Raw genomic sequence first — 19,052 nt, forward strand, 5'->3', positions numbered from 1 at the left:
CGCGCTCTCCGCTCCGGGTGCGTGATCGCCGCGGCAACCGGGGCGTCACTTCCTTCTCTGCCCGGCCTCTCCAGCGCGCTTCCGCTCCGCCGGCGGAGGGCTCTCCGCCCGCCGCCCGCCCTCTCTATGGTGCCCGCCCCGTACCGCCGGCAGCCTGCGGCAGCACCAGCCCCCGCGCCTCCACGCCATGCCGGCTGGCGGGTCCCGGCCGCCCGAGCCGCCGCGGAGCTGAGGTGAGCTGACAGCGGCTTATCCGCAAGGGGAGGAGGAAGGGAAGATGCGATGCTTCCCCGGTGCCGCGCACCGCCGCCGCCTTCTGCTTGTGTCGGCCGCCACCGGGCGCTCCAGGGCGGGCTAGGGCCGCCGGGCGGGCGGCGGGAAGGAGCCGGTGCCGGGCGGGCTGGGCCGGGGTGGGCAGGCGGCGGTGCCGCGGCTCCCGGCCCCGGCGCGGTGCCCCCGGAGCCGAGCTCGGGCAGGGCTGGGCTCGGGAGGGGGCTCGGGCCGGCGGGCAGCGCTGTGCCGGGCGCCCGTGGAGCGATGTGTGTGCTCCGTGTGTCGGTGGAGTCCCAGGAGCTACGTATTTAGTTTGAGGTTTGCCTGGGTGTTTCACGGGAGTCTTTGATCTCCGCGTCTGCAGCTAAATAGTCACTTCAGGACTCGGTTGTTTGTGTCGCCCTGCCGCTCTCAGCAGGTGCAGGATTCTGCTCCGGCCGATCTCCGGCATCGCTCCTTGCCGGCTTCTCTCTGCTCCATACCTTGTTGCAATTACGGTTTAGGCGAAACCTGTCATTTTCGATAGCAGTGACGTTGTCCTTTCGGCAACGTCCCCAATGCCTGAACGAGAAATAACTTCAGGATCATCTTCAAGACGTTGTCAAGTTTTGCCAAACTGGAGTTCATCCTTCAGGGATGCTGTGCCAAAACCTGTCAGTGGCAGGAGAGTGGCCGCAGTGTGATGGGGGAAGGGAGAGAGAATCCTTCCAAACGTGTTTCCCTGCTCCCTGCCTCGTTTGTGCAGAAGGCAAGAGAGATCTGGCAATCACAGGGTACACCTAGTCTTCAAATTAATGGCTCAGAAGTAGACTTTCTGTATGATTTCCTGCAAATTGGAAATTAATTTCATGTATCTTGTTTCTCTGCTTGTGAATTGAGAAATTGACACTTCCCTACTTACTAAACAAAGTTGTTTTGTTTGGAATATCACTCAAAAACAGAAATTGGGATAGAAAATTGTGCCTTTGTTGTTGTGTTTTGGGGGGACCTACATGTGGCATGAAAAGTGTCTGGGCTGAATTTAGAAAAATGCCTTAGCAAATGCAGCAGTCCTTCAACTCTGCAATTTATTTTTAAATACTCAGCTTTTTTATACTGAGTGCTGTAATAGTTTTCCCTGTGCCTTAAGGGAAATGGACAGATTGTTCTGCTGGATGATGGGATAGACCTCAATCCATTTTTAAACTGGACTTTATGTTTTAATAGCTTTTTCCCTCTCTTACTAATTAGTCTGATAATTCAGTAATTTGTAGGACTTTTAGAACATCAATCAGAACTTGGTTTTCTTAGAGCAAGTGTCTAGTAATGTCCTAATTCAGCATTCCTTGTCAAAATTTATTGACAGCTATGGCCACAGAAAAGTTAGCTATAATTTTAAACTCAATTAATGAATTTTGGAAGTTTTTGTTGTCAGTTGGAGGACTCAGGAATGCTAGGGTCATCTTTGAATGGGCTGTTCAGAGCAACTGAGATTATTCAAAGGAGTGTTTACTAATAAAAGCCAAATGACAAAATGCCCTGACAAGTCTTCATACACTACAAATTATACACTTTTCTTCACGACTTTATTTATTTTAGCTTACTACTTGCCTGGATGAACCACATGTCTCTGTGGGCTAAACTCATGGTTTGATTTTTTTCCTCCCTGCTAGAACTGCTAGATATATGCTGAATCTTTCATGCGTAAAGGACTACCTCTTTATGACCTGGTCATTATCTTTGACAAACTGATGAAACCATAGGAAAATGGTAAGTTTTTAACTTTTTTAAAATTTATTTAGAAATTATAATGTAGAAAATGGTTTAATATATTGAAGTGTATCACAGGGAGACTTGAACAGTTATTTTTACATTATGGTTGATTGAGATACATGTTTTCTAGTTTAATCCAGCTATCACCACATGCAAATATTTGAATTTACAGTCTTACCTCATACAGCCTTATGCCTTTGTAATTTATGTGCATTGTTGAGTGCTCTGGAATTGTTTCCTTCTAATTATTGTTTCCTGAAATAAATCAGAGGGAATCAAGAGGGTTACCTGTTCTATTGGATTCCAGTCTATGCTTGAACCAAAAGAGCTCATTAGTTATATGGGTCAAAAGGATAGTAAAGAGATTTGATTTTTTTTTCAATGGTTCTAAATACCTTTTGCATTTACCTTTATTTGGCTCAATTTAAAGCTTATTTTTCAAGTTAATATTATAGCATTAGTCTTTTAGTATTATTTTGCTATGTTGTAACCACTTAGCCATAGTAAATATTGGCAATCGTTTCTAAGTAAGGGTGAAAATTGCAGACGTACCTGGATCTTGATCTCAATTTTTCAAACTCTTATGCCCATGCTTCATTTTAAGTATAAATTTGGCAGAATTTCTGTCTTCCACAAAAATATCCTGATGAGTATGTCAATGGAAATTTGTATGATGGTATTTTTTCCTTGTCCTCCTATTGGATACTTAGTCTCCTCTAAGGACTCAGAATACAGATTAAGTTTGAAAGGTTTACATGTTACCAAATACCACCTCTAATGTGACTTTTAGAAAAAGCTTTCAACAGAAATGAAAGAAGCTCTTACAACAGAGCTGAAAGAATCACTTAAGCCTATTTGCTTCAGTAATGTGAAAATAAAATAATCTGCTACATGCTTGAGTTGACAAAAATGTCTCTGCTTTGCTGAGATGCAGGATGCTGCAGAATTCATTTATTTTGTTAAGCATACTTGAATAATTTTGTTGTAATGCTTGGTTGGTGACCAAGGAAAATAGTAGAAGGAGTGGTAAGAGATTTTTTCAAAAGTGCTCTAAGCTCTGCACACTCAGGAAAAGAGTCTCTAGGAAGAATTACTTTTTTAAAATCTACCAGAGAGTAGCCTCATTCTTATGTCATATTTTCTTGCCATTGCTGTCCCCCGCTCCAAGCCCATATCTGCACAAAGGAAATCTCCCAAGAACTGAAGTGGCATTTAATCCTATGCCACAATCTGGTTTGAGATCCAGTGAGTTTGCAGCCTGTGGGTTGTGTTGGACGTCTTCCTTTGAAGTGAGATCTGTCTTTATAAGGAGGTCAGGCAGTTTTGTATTTAGAGTTGTTACGGTCTATAAACCTTAACTTACTGCTTTCCTACATGTCCTCTGTTGACAATTAAAAATGGCTTGACATTTGGATGGGGGACAGTGGCTAGGGAGTGGGGGGAGTTTTGCAGTTTGGCCAAGCTATTAGTAGCAAGGGAAATTAGAATCCAAGGTTCCTTGGACGCTCGCCTGCTCCATGTGACAATGTAGATTCCAGCCTAGTGCTGAAAACCTGATTAATAGGGAGTTGCTGTCCATTAAAAGTCTGTTAGATCAATTGTGCAGATCACCGGAGAGTGACTGCCTAGGTACCAATTAAGTGAAACTATCAAGTCAGTTCTCCTTTGAGATAGTTTCTGAGCACTAGGTGTGAAGTCATGTATGCTAGAATAAGCTTATTTGAATAAAAAAGTTAAACCACTCCTTTGCTATTTTTCTTATGTAATACCGTGCTGTTTAATACGAAAGCTTTTTCATACCAGGTGCAGATTGACTTTGCAGCCTTACAAACATTGCAGCAAAGTTCACAGCTGACAAAAGAACCATTCAGAACCAAAGTAAACATTTTTAAAATTATCTGGTGTCTTGAATTCTGTCCCTGTTGATGCTAACAACAGTGTCCATGTTTTATTTCCCTTCTAATGAACACTAAGCAATATTTTTGACATTTTTAGTGGAGGGGTGAAGGGTTTTGTAGTGTGAAGATGGTTGCGTAAGCTGTGTATTATAAGGCATTTTGGCAGGGTTACAAATTTCTCACTCTGTACTTTGTCTGTGTGTACAGAGAATCTCAGTCCCTAGGGCTATCAATCTGGCATCTTTCATCAGCACTAAATTTACTGCAAATATTTTTTGTGTGCATGCAAAAAAAAAAAGGCTCTATTAAACTTTTGTGGGGAGGAGCGAAAACACTCAATAGATCCTTTTTCTGTTTATTTCTCTCAGAATTTCTCTTCGTTGAATTCTGGTGAGCATGTTCTGCTGACTTATATTCACTCAGTATGTGTTTGTGTGTCTATCTCATCATAAGTCTTTATCCAGAAGGCTTTTGAAATGTTGCCTTGCTCAAGAGCCTGTCACACCAAAGATTTTTTTTACTTGTTTTTTTCTTATTAATCTACTTACAATATAACTGTGATGTCTTTGAAACTGTCTGGCTAACTGATAAGGAAAGTGAAATGCTGCTAGTGCCAGAGATTCCTGTAGACAAATTTTGCTGTGTTGTGTGCTTGCTTTTTAGGAACAGAGCTGCTTAGCATGAGTGTGAAGTTTTTTCCACTGCTGTTCCATTACGCTGCTCCACCTGTCCCAAGTGAATTGCTAATGTGTGGCCTTAGAATGTGAGCTTTAGCACTGCTTTTCTCTGTCCATGCCAATGATTTTCTTGGGTTTTTTGTTTGGAACATTAATGTTACACTGGAAGGCAAGTTCAGATTAACTCAGAATAACTTCAGAAAAAGAAAGAACCTAAAACTAATCGTGGTAGTTATTTTATCTTGGTAAAATGAGCATGTTAGGAAGATTTTTAAGTTCACTTGATGAATATGTTACTGAAATAATGTGGAAATTCATAATGTACATGTTGGAGGTTCTTTCTTAATGGTTATAACTTGGAATTTTTTTGTGCTTTTAGCCTCTGTGTGAGGGCATGATGATCTTATCATTTCAGACCAACATTTCATCTGGGCCTGGATCACAATTCAGGTGTTGTTCATTCTGTTTTTACAGTTCTACAGTTGACCTAGTTTGGCAAAATAAACAAATTGGGGTGCATCTTGTCCTGAAATTACACATTTGTCAGTTGTTCAGTAATATTTTGGCATTTTCACTGACTCCTGTTTTTATTTTATAAGGTGACATACACCATGCAGAGCTTACACATTTGATCCTAGGAAGATTGGATCTTAGCAAGAGTTGGCATATAAACTTTCTCTTTTTCTCCTGGAAGACTGTTGAAGTCTGCTATGTTAGTACTGAAATATAACATCATTAACACATGGAGAAGTAATAGTCATTCAGTTTCTCTATGGGCTGTTAAACTTTTTCTGTTATGGAATCATTGAAACAATCTCACTTTGGGTTTTAAGTGAAATTAGTTTTTACCACTTTACAGTACTGAGTTTTTGTTAATATTTGTGATAGTGGGGATTTTGTAATGGAAAGATCTTTTTTAAATAGAAACTACTTAAAGTGACCTTGATCATAGTTTTTTTAAAAGCTGATCTCAAACAAATTAGATCTCTGTTAACAGGCTCAGGTATTGCAAGCATTCAAATTCTGTAAGGAGAAACTGGTAACTGTGTTCTTCAGAAAACCTCTCTAAGATCTATTAGTCAAAAGTATGTGTAAATTGTTAGAGACAGCTCATATAGCCAATATCTGTTTACACTATTAGAGTTGAAATGAATTTACCATAATAACTTCCTGTTGAAAAGGGGAGAGTTGAAACAGCACTCAAGGCTAAATTCACCACTGGGGTTAAGTAGTTGCAGCTTCATTAACTTCAGTCCAGTTACACCAGTGATTAATTTTTTGGGGGCTGTGATTTGCTTAACATAGATCTCTTACAGCTCATACATGATTACGTTCTTGCTCACGCATTTAAGGGCCAAAAGAAGAAAGAAGAAAAAAGACCAGATTAAATGTGTTGTACCTCCTTACAGTCCTTGTATGAAATATTTATTTCATAATCTCTCATTGTATTAATCTTTGCTACATCCCTGTGAAGTATGTCAGTACTTTGTGGTTAAGAAGTGCAATACAGATGATGTAACAGTGTGATGACGTCATGGAGGAGGTTCAGAGCGCAGAAGGGATTTGATCTCATTCATTTGTATCTGACACTGAATAATGTAGAAACTAGACCATCCTTCCTTTTGGAAATATAAGGCAAATAGATGCAAGATTTTAGAAGAGCTGCTGAGTATTCTGATTTTCTAATGATGACAATTATTAAAGCTCTAACAATTAGCTCTATTCTTAATTAACCTTCTGTTGGACCTGCAGGCTTGATAACAGAGGAACTGCAAGTATGTAGTACTTATGGACAATAATTGTTTCATAACTCTTATGGACAGCTTTCTATCCTACTTGTGGTTGCTTCTGGCCTTGATATGATTTAGGACCTTACTGAATATTTTTTAGTACTAACTTTCCGTGTGTTGATAAGGGCTATAAAACTTGCTTGTCCCTCATCAATATAAAAAATTATGGATTTCAGTCTTACTATGAAATGTAATTCTCAGAAAGTCTTGAACATTCTTCTTTCTTCAGTTGGGCAACTTTTAGATAATTGCCTCATTCGTCTTTGGATTTCAAGGGATCTTTTCTGTCATTTCTGCTTTTTCATATATGTTGAAAATTGTTAACTGAGATCATGAGAGTTTTTATATCATATGTTTTTTTAGCAACCTCTTATGAGATGGTAGGATCCAACAGCTTTCTTAGGTACTTGGAAAGTAAAGATTTGGATAAGAGTGAGTTGAGCTGGTCAATTTTCATAAATATAGTCTGTGGATTTGAAGGACTTTTTTTTCTTTTTTTGCCTGTAAGGAAAAAGTACCTATCCTAGAAAATATGCATAAATTTGTCTAGTAGGAAGCTTTTCATTTTTGTTATGCTTTGTAATCAAACTTGTGCACATGTTCTGAAGTGTAACAAAAACAAAAATCGTAGAGTTCTTCAATTGGAAAGAAAATTTAAAAATCAAAAAAGGCAAATTACTACTTTTCAGAAGACTTAAAAGGAGGTTCATGCATCCCAAGGCAAGACCTGTTACTCATAGGTTATTCCTGAACAACATTTGTCTAGACTGTTTATAAAAGAGCTGCAATGATGAGAGTTCTCCATTCTCCTAGAGCAGCTTGGTCTACTGCCTCTTCTACCATATCTCTACCCAAGACATGTTCTGGTGTTTTGTTGCAGACAAGAAAAAAAAATTGAACACATCAAATGGTGAGGTTGCATTTTGTTCTTGTAACATTCATTTGTTCTAGTGAAGCTTGAAACCCAAAACTTTTCAGACACTTGGGGGACTCGTTATTGTGTATTTTGAGTGCTGACAAAGAGGCTGTTTGTGTGAAATTTTTGAGAGAACTGTCATATGTTCTAGTAAAAGCTACTATTTGTTTCCAGACAAACCTCTTGCATTTGGCTACATGAGTTAAGCATATTTTTTAAGTAATGTTAAGTGTGGAATAGTAGATTGTGCCTGGCAGTATGTTTATCATTGTTTATTAAAACTGTGAATAAGCAGTATGACTAGGAAGCTTAGAAGTTGAAAATAGCATGTGAAACTTCCTCTTTAAACCTCACTATTCCTGCTGTTTATAGATGTGAGGATTGTTGTGCCTTTAAATGCCACTGCCACTTGAGAAATGTCACTTCAGTGTCAGAAAGTACAAAACCACCAAAGTGTTCGTGCTCAGACATTTTTGTAAATTCAATGAAATTAGATAAACCACCCTGGTATCTGAATGCTTCTTGAAGGAAAGCAGACTTAATGCATTTGAAAAAATAGACCTCTTAATCTGTGTATCTGACACAGAAGAAGAAAGCATGTAGAAAGATATTTTTACCCCTAGTATGTTTTTTTCCCAAGCCAAGCAGGGCAAACTGAACAGGAGGACATTAATGAGATTCTCTCATGGTGAGGCTGCCCAGTAAAAGGGTTGTACATCAGTCTGTCTTTTGAAGTGATAAACTTCCAGTGAGTCCATGCTATAAGACAGCACAACAGCATGGGGTGTGTTTTTCTGCAGAGGTGTCAGGTTGGATAATGAAAGCATACATATGAATATCTTTATTTCTCTTCCTTTAGAAACAGCAGCATTCCAACTACTGTTTCAATTCTGTTAGCTGGAATTGGTCTGGCTTTGTGAGATGATCACAGCAACATGAATTGCCTATCACCTTTGTCTGCTGTCTCTTTCTTTCTGTAGCAGATTCTGTGATGGTCAAGCACGTCTTCAGCAACTTGTACTTTTCTTGGCTGTGGTGAGGCAAGGGCACTCTGGTGATAATATTCCAAGCTTCCTTAGGTGTATCTTGGCTTCCACATGAAGAAGCAAACCGTTGTAGAGAAGTTGCATTTGCACTTCTCTAAAGAACATACGTGCTCTTTGTTTATTAGCTCCTGTAACAGCATAGTAGACATTGTCTTTTTTTCTTGCAAGCTAATGAACTGGTATTGCTATGTTGTAGTTTTTACATAGTGTCATGTAGATACTGAGTCATTTAGAGTTTTCCCCCCAATCACTGAATCTTCATTTTGGTATTAATTCATAGAATAGGATCAACCTTTTTCCTTCTATGTGGATGTTAATGGGCAGTAAGAAGAATTTCCAGTATTTTTTTTGATTGTGTATGGCCATGATAGTTTTCACATTGTTTTTTATTAATTTGTAGAATATTATTTATCAATATGAAAAGAGACACATCACAATTGAATATTTAAGTGATAGTATCTTCACATCAGCAATCAGAAAGATCAACATATTTATTCTTAAGAAATATATGGATTAGGTTTAGTTATTCTTTAAATTTTATTGTTTCTGCCATTTTCCTCTTTTAGTTCTAATGGTAGAAGCACCAACTCTGTAAACATAATGATTTTTATAACTACTTGTTTCATTTTCATGGAATCAATTTTGTTGATTTTTTGGTTTTTGGTTTGTTTTCAGTGGGGGGGGGAAGATACTAAAACCCCTGCAACAATAAAGAAAACAAAATTCCTTTAATACTGGTTAGTGCCTATTTTTTACCTGTCCTTAAACCTGAGACTTGCTGGATTTCTCCTTTAAAATGATGGGGATTCCACAACATCTCTAGAGAGCCTGTTTGGTTGTTTACATAGAGACCTTTTTTAGACTGAATTGCTATTGCCAGATGAAGTGCCGACCCTTCCTTTCTAAAACTCTTCTCTTGCTGGGATCCAGGTTCTCTTGTGTACATCTTATTCTGTGTATATGGTGCACAAAAAACTCCCCATGATTGTAATTGAATAGTGCCTGGTAGACCATAATGAATTTTCTTGTGCATGTAACACTTGCTGTATCTCAGGAGAAAAAGAAAGCTTGGACTCATGGTCAGTTTTCTGTCTGGTGTCTCTTTGAGGTGCTTTTCATCATAACAAAATGACTGGTTAATCCCTATTTCAGATAGATGTGCTTATTTATTTCAAAAGTTTGGGGACATTCTGTTTGTGTTAGTGAATTTTATGCTATTCCTTTTGGAGCACTTATTACTGCAATTAATTTTGAATTAAATCCTCAAAAATGCTTATAACTGTTTCTAACTGTAGACTATACTGCTACTGTGGTTTATCATCAAAGTTAATGAAAATATTGCATAGAAGCAGCACTGGGAACCAATCTGAAATGCCCATTCATTTTGAATAGAGCAGTGTTGGTGATTTAGTGGGGAAGCTGACTTTCAAAGAATTAAAATATTAAATTTTTTCTTTAATTAACACAAAAAAATTAATGGCATGAGAATGAGAGAGGGAAATAGTGTCTTTGGCAGAAGAGCTATATGAAGCCAATCAAATGGAATAAAAAATCAGTTAGCTGTAAACTTTTTGAATGTTAGAAGAAACAACGTTATGACCTGGATTGTTCTGTAAGATACATCCAAGATCAGTAAATGAAATACTACACTCAATGTTCAGCAAACATTCACAGAGCCCTCCAGCTGTTCAGGATAAAGGAGCTGAGTTAGTATGAAAGGCTAAGGGGCCTGGTGGTGTTTGTGATTTTGTTTTGGTTTTAATGCCCTCTTCAAATTTTAACCATGACAGGTCAGGAGTGGTCCCATTTCTTACTACTTTTTTTTTTTTTTCCCCCAAACAGCTATATTTAAGGTTATATTTCGATAGTAAGGATAGATGGAAAAAAGTGAGCAACTGAAAAAGTTATCAAAATTATATTAAGTTGTATGAAGTACATGAAAGGGAACACTGATGAGCGTGGGCCTTGTAGAACTGAAGCAATTTCTCTAATGTACATACTGTTTGTCCTAAAGCAAACAAACATACAAGTAATTTCTTCTATACAGACTTTGTCTTTTAGCCACTTGACAAATATTTTCCATTTTATTTTTTATTTGTGCTATAATCACCATGATTACATGTGCCAATTGTATGAATCTGTGTGGCAACTGAAGCACTTTTATTCATCAAATAACAAACACCTTTAACAAAGGTCAGCACAGTTCTACTCAGCGTTAGCTTTTATTTCAGTTTTGGGCAACCGGTGAAGGGAGGAAAACTGGGCCTACAAAGAAACAAACATTTTTTATTAACATGTTGTTTGTGTTTACAATTCATTTCAGTGGCAAAACAGTAAATACAGGAACAGCATGTTAATGGTCTTTTAAATATAGTTTAAATCACAAGGGACTTTAATTTCATTTTTATTTCTAAATAAGTGTTTCTACTTTTGTTTTTAGACAGAGCTAAAGTTCATTCTCACAGGATTTAGATTCACTTTGATACCTGCCTAGTGCCTTGGTAAACTCAAAAGGAATTGCAAATAGCAGCATTGAAAATCAAGAAGGTAAAAATTTCATCTGGGAAATACTTTTAAAAGATCAAGGGCAAGAGTGTTCTAAATTCCTTGAACTAGCTCTTTTTGGGTTTTCATTCTCTAAGGAGTCCTAAGGGTTGTAGAAAGGAATAGATTTTCAGGGCTACTTTTATTTGGAGAAATACTGAGTTTCAAGCAATAGACCAAGAAATGTTGTGCTTTCCGGCTTCTCAGCTAGAGAGGGACTATCGCTTCAGCCAAATGTTCAAAGGAAGTGAGTTAACATTTTCCATCAGAATGTCAGCTTCCTCTACAGCAAATATCACTTGTCAAAAGCATCTTTTCTCATTTTTCACAATCAAATAGGAAACACTTTGTTCAAATGCATTTGTATTTCTCTTTCCCTTTGCTGGCTGTTGAAAGGATAAACTGTTTTCTACGGATAGAAGCAAGACAGTAGTGGTAGGACATTCTGATTTTTTTAATTATTACTGTTAAAACTAATTGCTCATTGGGTTTGGGCAATTTACTTCAACCTCTTTTGATGCATCACTTGATCTATGAGCTGGGGAAAGCAGCAGTAGTTATTATTTCATGTGGCAGAAAGACTTAAATGTGAACCTTTCAAATATAATTCTGTTTGGGATTAGTTTTTAGTGCTTTAGAACAGGTATCAATAAATCAGCATAACTGTTGTATGGGTGTCTAATAATATCTAGTTCTTATTCTTTCTGCTCTGATTAAAATTCTATCCTCCTCTTAACCTGTAATTTTTTGTTTAATTCTCTTTGAGAGAAAATTGTTTGATTAAGGAGCATCCTTCTAGTGAACAGATGAGTTTTCCAGATAAGTCCTCAGTATCTCCTCTAGAGTTCCTTTTGTCTTTCTGGTGCTCAAGGAAAACCAATTATTACCTAATGTGGCCGCCAAAGGAAAATGCAACTTTCATCTCTATGTACAATTCATAATTCTTCTAGACTAGGATAGAATATTTCCATTGGAAGGGATCTACAGTTATCACCTTTTCCAACTGCCTGAGCAATTCAGGGCTGGCCAAAAGTTAAAGTGCGCTGCAAAGAGCGTTGTCCAAACGCCTCTTAGATGTCGGGGCATTGCCCACCTCTCTAGGAAGCCTGTTCCAATGTTTGACCGCACCCTTAGTAAAGAAATGCTTCCTAATGTCCAGCCTGACCTTCCCTGGTGCTGCTTATATGTTTTAGGGTAGGCAGTCATTTTTGTTAGACTGATATGGCTGGAAGTGGTTAGCCAGTTCTTTAGGTTGGAAGCAGAGATGGAATTGTCCTGGGTGGTGCTGGATTTTGCTTTTGTATTGCCCAGCTGGTGTTGGCTTGTTGCCTTCTGTGTGCTTCTCTGGAACTCCTCACCATCTATTTAACCAGGCCTGTACTGTGTGTGCTTGTTTGTGAGCATGTTGCTGGAGACAGTGTCAAAAGCCAGTCACAGTAAATCACATCCATTATTCCTTCTTCTGCCAAGCAAGTCAGTGTTTTGTAGAAGCACAACTTACCCATCATAAATCCATGCTGACTGCACCTCATGGCCACCTTATCCTTCAGATGTTTGAAAATGCTTTCTGGGCTAACTTGCTGAAAGACCTTCCAAAGATTGAGGTGAGGCAGAGCAGCCTGTATCTCACTAAATCCTTCTTCTTGTGCCTAAGATAGCAGTGAGGTTTTCTTTTTCTTTTCTTTTTTTTTTTTTTTTTTTACTCAGTCCTTTTAGCAGCAATGAAATTTATGAAGGAATAATTTGGGGAAAATTGCTTCATTAATCGTTGTCAGAAATATGTTTCTGTGTATGAAGGAAAGCTTACTTATTCTTTGGCATTTTTTTCCATTTTTCTGCAACTTAATTCTTCTAGCAAGTACAGTGAAAGAGTATCCTGCAAATTTACCAAGTGTGTATTTCATTTACTCAACTTGTGTATACCAAGAGTTGAGAAAACCTGGTGAAAACAGGTATCCTAAAATGTACTTTCATTTAAAGGAAAGTATAGGAAGCTGCTGTAGGAGGCTTACCTAAGCTCTTCTGTAATACAAGAGTGCTTGCTGGTTCTTGGCTTCACTATTTAAAACGTGAGCTAGATCTAGTGAGATGTACATAATGGAGCTGTATTTCACGTATATGTTGCTAAATTAAAAAGCAGTATTGCCGTGCTTCTAAAGGCTAAAGATAGGAACCGATACAACAATGGTCCTGTAACATGTAGGTCTTCTGCTAAGTTTCTCTTTTTTTGTTCCCCGTGAATGTGTCTAATTGCAGCATTGATTGGAGTTGCACCTTCACAAAAAGGGAAAATTGACTCCTGCTGAGAGTAGGTGGGGGTTTTGGTTTTTTATCAACAAACCATCTGCTTCTGTGTATACGGAACACATGTTGAATGTTTTCTTGAAAATAATGTGACAATTGAGGCAATAAACAAGTTCTACTTCCATCTAATTCTGATAACACAGTTAATCTATCTGCAAGTTTGATCTGATACCATCACTGACAGAATTAAAAGTTCTACTTTTATTCCTCCCTGGTTTATTTTTATTTCAGGCAAACTATGATCTTACATGACAAGAATGCTTTTGTTTTAGCCATGTATTTAAAGGGGGGGGGGGAAGGGGGATGTGAGGTGGCTTCTGTTTATCTTTTTGTTTTTCTCATTACCTCAGCTGTAACAACAGGAGCACTGTTGTAAAGATCAGCTGTGTTTTTGCTCAGGTAACTAGAACAGTTGTAATTGGATAAAAATACAACTTTATAGGTTTTTTTGTATGTAAATATCCCCCACGCTAAGACTTTAAGTGAGTCAGTGAATGAAAGAAATTCTCCTTATTTTTAAGTTGTATCACTTCGCTAATGTGAGTCTTTATTGGCTGGCACTGGCTGACATTATTTATCTGTTATACTATACATATTGTAAATGCTTCATTCCATCTTATATTTAAGGTCTAAAAATATCTGGAGGGAGATTAAGTGGTTCAAGAAGTAACGCTCTAATGGATGACAGAGACTTTCCACCAAATGATCTGCAAATAGACTCAAAGGACAGTCTTCCTGCTAACTACAGGGTAGAAAGTTTGGCATCTCATTTGATTCCTTCAGCTGATGAAAATGAAAATCAACTTGACAGTGATGGGAATGAAGTTCTGACCAGTAGCAGCATTGCTATGGGACGCCAGGATAAAGGTGAACAGGATAACATCAATAATAATGAGAATATGGACAGTGGAGACTGGATCCCAAGCTGCAAGGAAAGTGAGACTGAGAGAAGATCTGTAAATGTCCATATGGACCCTCAGCTGGAGGAAAAGCCTGTTATAGAAAAACAGCCAGGTGGAAAAAGCAGTCCAAGAAGCAAAAGAAGCTCCAATAAAAAATCAAAAGGTACTTCATTTTAAATTTTTTTGTTCTGTTTATTTCAGAAGTAACACTGTAGTTTAAATCTGTGAGCTAATAAGAAATCTATTTTAGGTGTTGTACTAATTATTTTTAGCATTTCACTAAAAGTTTGGTGGGTTTTGGTTTCTTTTACTTTTTTTTTCTACAGAACTCCTACTAATCTTCAATCAGATTCAACTCTACATGTTTTCACCTTCTGTATTTTAAAGAGTGGCTATGTAGCAAATGTGACACACCAAGTAAACAGGAGTAGAGGGAGGTGCACAGGGTCAGTACGGAAACTGGGCTGGTGTCCAAATCAGAATGGACAGAAATTCTGGCATTACAGTTTTGCTCATTTGAACATCATGGTGGAGTGCAACATTTTGGTGTCCTGATCCCATGTCAACCTTTGAAATCTGGCTATGAGAACCAAATAGCTTGATCTTGCCCTGTTGTTGTAAAATTTGCATACATTTTTCAAAGCTTACCAGATAGGCCTAGGTTGTGTGTTTTGGGTAACAAACTGTTTAAAAATGTGTTCCTACCAATTTTTGATGTTTCTTTTTCTTCAGATATTTTGGATGTGAATTGGATAAGGCAAATGTAATGTTTATTGCATGTTCTTATTTGAAATCCTTCTTCCCTTTTTGAAGGAGTGGGATTTAGTGTAACAGAATGTGTTATGTTAGGTTTTTGCCATACATTCTAAAGCTTATGTGTCATAGTGCTGTATATATTAATTAAAATCAGTATGTTTCATCCACAGGTTTCTTTGAAAGAACAGCTTATTCATGTATGCTTTTTTCTATGCATTTTAAATGAAGTAATTTTCAAATATAATTTTTCTCCTAAATGGCAAGTATTTTGTGACCTAATTGGAAAACTGATTTTAAGGGATTATAGACTAGGTAAAGACAGGAAAGGAAGGAAGCCTTACATTCCATATCTTGTACAAATAGGCAAAATCTGAAAAGAAAAATTATATTTTCTAGTAGAGATAAAAGCATTCTGAAATCTGTTATTACAGGGAGAGTGATTTCTCAATAACTTTCTTCTGCTCTTATTAAGCAGATTTATTTCGCCTGTAGATTTAAGTTTTAGTAACAGAAAAAAATAATTAAAATGAGATTGGCATAAGTAATTGACAACCAGTCATCTGTATGATGGGAATAACAAAAACCAAGTTGATGAAAAGTTATACATAACATGTTGACATAGGTATCTGAAGCACAATAAGAGGAAGAAAAGGAAAAAACTCACCTAAACACTGGAAGTTAAACTTGGCTCATATTCTTTCTCCATTACTTTGTATTCCTGTTGAATGAACTCATGCAGAAATACTGGAAAATTAGCTGTCCACAGTAGATTGAAGCTTTAAGACAAAATTTAGAATCCTGAAAATATAGAGAATGTCATGGATAAACCTGGCAATGTAGAAAACCATGCAAGAGAACATCCTATCTGAAAAACTCTTTAGTTTTGTTGAATTCTTAGGAGTAAACTCTTGTTACTTTATTAGTAAAGTACCTTGATTGTTAGAGAGGAAGGTCAAAATATGAAATTAAATTATATCTCCCATTGTTTATGTCCTAATATACACTTAGTAATTTTTTCGGTACTCTCACGTGATGTTTCTTCTGTTTTCACAAAATGCAGTTGACTGTGTCAATTTCTTGATGTTGCAAGTGTCTTTATTTTTGTGTCAATTTTCCATTTAATTTCCTGCACCAGCTATTTTAAATGATCCCTGAATATCTCATTACACCCTCTACATAAAGGTCCAAACTAGCTTTCTCCTCCTTATACCAACTCAGAGTTAAAGGAGAAAATAATCAAACTAGATGGGAAGATTCCTGAGTGGGTGACAGTGGGAGCAGCACACAAGCAAGCAGGAATATCAAACTAAGTACTTGTATGGCATGTATTGTTGCAATTTTTATAAAATAATATTTTCAACTGTTGAGGAATCATGGATGAGTTACTTTGACTCATAACTAAGGAAGAGATTTATGAATCTTTTTCTCTATAAGCACACCTGTTATGATTGCTGTTACATGTTGCCATTCTAGAAAAGATGACATTTGACTTCAAAAGCACATTGTTCATATTCCTCTTCTTGCTAGTGACTAAAGCAATTTATGTGGAAAATTACATTTTAGTCATCTTTGTTTACTTGTGACTTGCTCAGCACAATATTGGTGATTGTTACTGAAGCCAATCTTTCACTCTCAACATCTTTTTACATTAGAAGAAAGAACAAGAATTCACACTTGCAATGTGTCTGAAACCCTCTAAATAGTTGTTTGTGAAGAATAAAGAGTCATAAGTTGGATTATTACCAGTCTGTATATGTTTGGGATCTGTTGAAGCTAAAATTATCCTAGCTTCTCCTATCAGTAGACTGGAATGCAAGTTTAACAGTCACTGTACCTGGTTGAAGATCCTCCTGGTTCAATATTCTTCCCCTGACAGGGGCCAACAGAGCATTTGTAGGTGAGAGTAAAAGGACAAGGCAAACATGCAGTGATTTGTTTGCATGTTCTGCTCCCCATCTGCAGCAATCTCAGGACTTCCCCCAGGTGCAAATTGATAGACTGTAATACTTTAGAGTGAATTTATCACCTGACTTACAGTTGCTCAGTTGCTTTTTGCATCCATGTCAGTGTCCTGGAATAGCAGTTCCAGGATTTAATGTATTTATTGTTTGAAGAAGCACCTCCTTTTAGCCCTCTTGATGCTGTAGGAGATTGAGAGGGGATGGACAAGTCTATAGCTCCTAGATCCTAATTTTTTCTCACATTCTTTTTGTATACTCATCATAGTTTTGAATGTATAATGATTATATCTGGTTAGGGAGGACTGGTGACCAAAGAATATGTGTACATTTTAACTGAAGAATTTAAACTTTGGTGATTATTCATAATGTTATTCCTTGTAAAGAGTTGTGCTAACTTTAGTGTGGTAGAGATAGTGATTCATCAAGTTTAATCTGTTCCGATACATTTTTGCAAAAATGGACTTCAGATTATCCATATTCTCTGAAAATAAGTTCATCTTTTTTTCAAAAGGTCAGTCCTGGCATAACTTAATATTGTCAAATCATTATATGATTCCTTAACATGGTAACCTGCACTCAGTCTTTTTTCCCCAAGTTAAATTCTGCAACATATGCTTTTTCTGTAAATTATTCCACTTATTTCTTATAATTGCTTGAACGTGGAGGAAGGAAGGAAGGAAGTGTTTGGGATGGAACTGGTTTTGAGGGAAATAAAATATAGTAATATAAGATAGCCAAATTACACGATAATTTAAGTAATGTTATTTAATTTAGGATTGTGTACCAAACCAAACTAAGCAAGATTTTGACCTTGCTCAATTGAAGTTGTATCTTTACCCCCAAAATTTTATCTCAAAATCTCTTCTCTTAAAAATGAATAGTTTTTAAATGCTTGCTGGTCTTTTTTTCTTTTTTCCTCAGTAATTCTTGAATGAATCAGTCTGAAATAGCTTTCTGTATTAGGTACCAAAGAATGTTTAAAAAAAGAAATTGCCATATGTTTCCTGTACTAGAAATTTCTGTTACTGGTGACTTAAGCTAGTGCTACTGAATATGAAAATTCAAATTTATATAAAAAAACAGAAGGCAACATCCATAATTTTATTTTGATAGCAAATCACTCATACCTTCACCTTGGATTCATCCTTGGGCAGGTAACAAAGAACATCTTAATTTCATATACTTGCAGTACTGAAAAAGAGAAAAACCTGAGACATACTGAAAAAATGTGGGGTTTTATTCAAAATGTGTCAGCATTTGATCTCTTCTAGGCAAACATGGGGCTGCTTCTGTGAGCTGTTAGGGAAGTTGAGAGAAAGTTTGCTTCTCTCCCTATCTTAGGAAACATTGGCACACCCATCTGGGTGTAGAAGAGGTCAGTTGAAACATTTGTGAGTCTGGCAGAGCAAAAACTTGAACCTGGCTCTTTGCCACTGACCTGCTGAGTGCTCTGGCCACTGATGTCTTCTGTGGCTTTTTGCACACATTTTCATAAAGGCTTTGGTTCCATTCTGGGGTGGAGTACATATCAGTGCTTTATAAAGTGAAAAAATTAATCCTTCCTTATTAAAAATCAGAAATATATGTAAGATACCTGTATCTATCTGCTTTGGACAGTAAGATTGATTGATTCCTGGAAAAAGTAGAGTGCTGTTTTCAAGAATGGGGGAAAAAAACCAAATAGGGATCCTACCCTATCACACCTTTATGGTGAAATAGCATTACTAAGTGTTACAAGAAAAGTTCTTTGTTGTAGTGCAACTGAGGCACAAATATTGTCTTGTGTTGAAAATCAAACAAGTTAGAATTAATCCACATAACTGTAAAGCCTCACTTTCAAAATCAGGGTAGAAATTTGAGGGCAGGATTTGATTCCGAATGACAGCTCTACCCTATGTACAAATAATGTACAAATAATAATGCAGTTTATGAACTGTGTTAGCAACAGTATCATGAAAACATTAAAATTAAGGTTTTTCATGAGAGTTGCTATTGAGCATGCTGCAGTCAATGTTCATGTTTTGATATGACAGGTGATTATTAACTGCTAGTAAAGTGCAGCTTGAAGTTTGGTTTCTTTGTTTGTTTTTCTGAGAGAAAAGGTTTGCCAGAACATGAGGACCCTCTTTTCTGGTTTCATGATAATGTGCTAAACAGGAAGCTGTATTTTTAAAGACAGCCTTAATTCCATCTCTAGAAGTATTTCCTGGTTTGTATCTTGCATCCAGTTGTG

General features: G+C 37.2%; 1 protein-coding gene across 1 annotated transcript in view; it reads left to right on the forward strand.

The window, feature by feature from the left end:
• Positions 1 to 130: 130 nt before the first annotated feature.
• CNST (consortin, connexin sorting protein) overlaps positions 131 to 19,052 on the forward strand; it is a 46,631-nt gene continuing 27,709 nt past the window's right edge. Inside the window, 4 exon segments of the mRNA XM_036380419.2 lie at positions 131 to 233; positions 1,926 to 2,022; positions 4,292 to 4,313; positions 13,828 to 14,265. Of these exon segments, the coding sequence (XP_036236312.1) occupies positions 2,020 to 2,022; positions 4,292 to 4,313; positions 13,828 to 14,265 (463 nt within the window). The 5' untranslated portion in view covers positions 131 to 233; positions 1,926 to 2,019.

The sequence above is a fragment of the Molothrus ater genome, chromosome 3 (assembly GCF_012460135.2).
Source record: "Molothrus ater isolate BHLD 08-10-18 breed brown headed cowbird chromosome 3, BPBGC_Mater_1.1, whole genome shotgun sequence".
Classification (NCBI taxonomy): Eukaryota; Metazoa; Chordata; class Aves; order Passeriformes; family Icteridae; genus Molothrus; species Molothrus ater.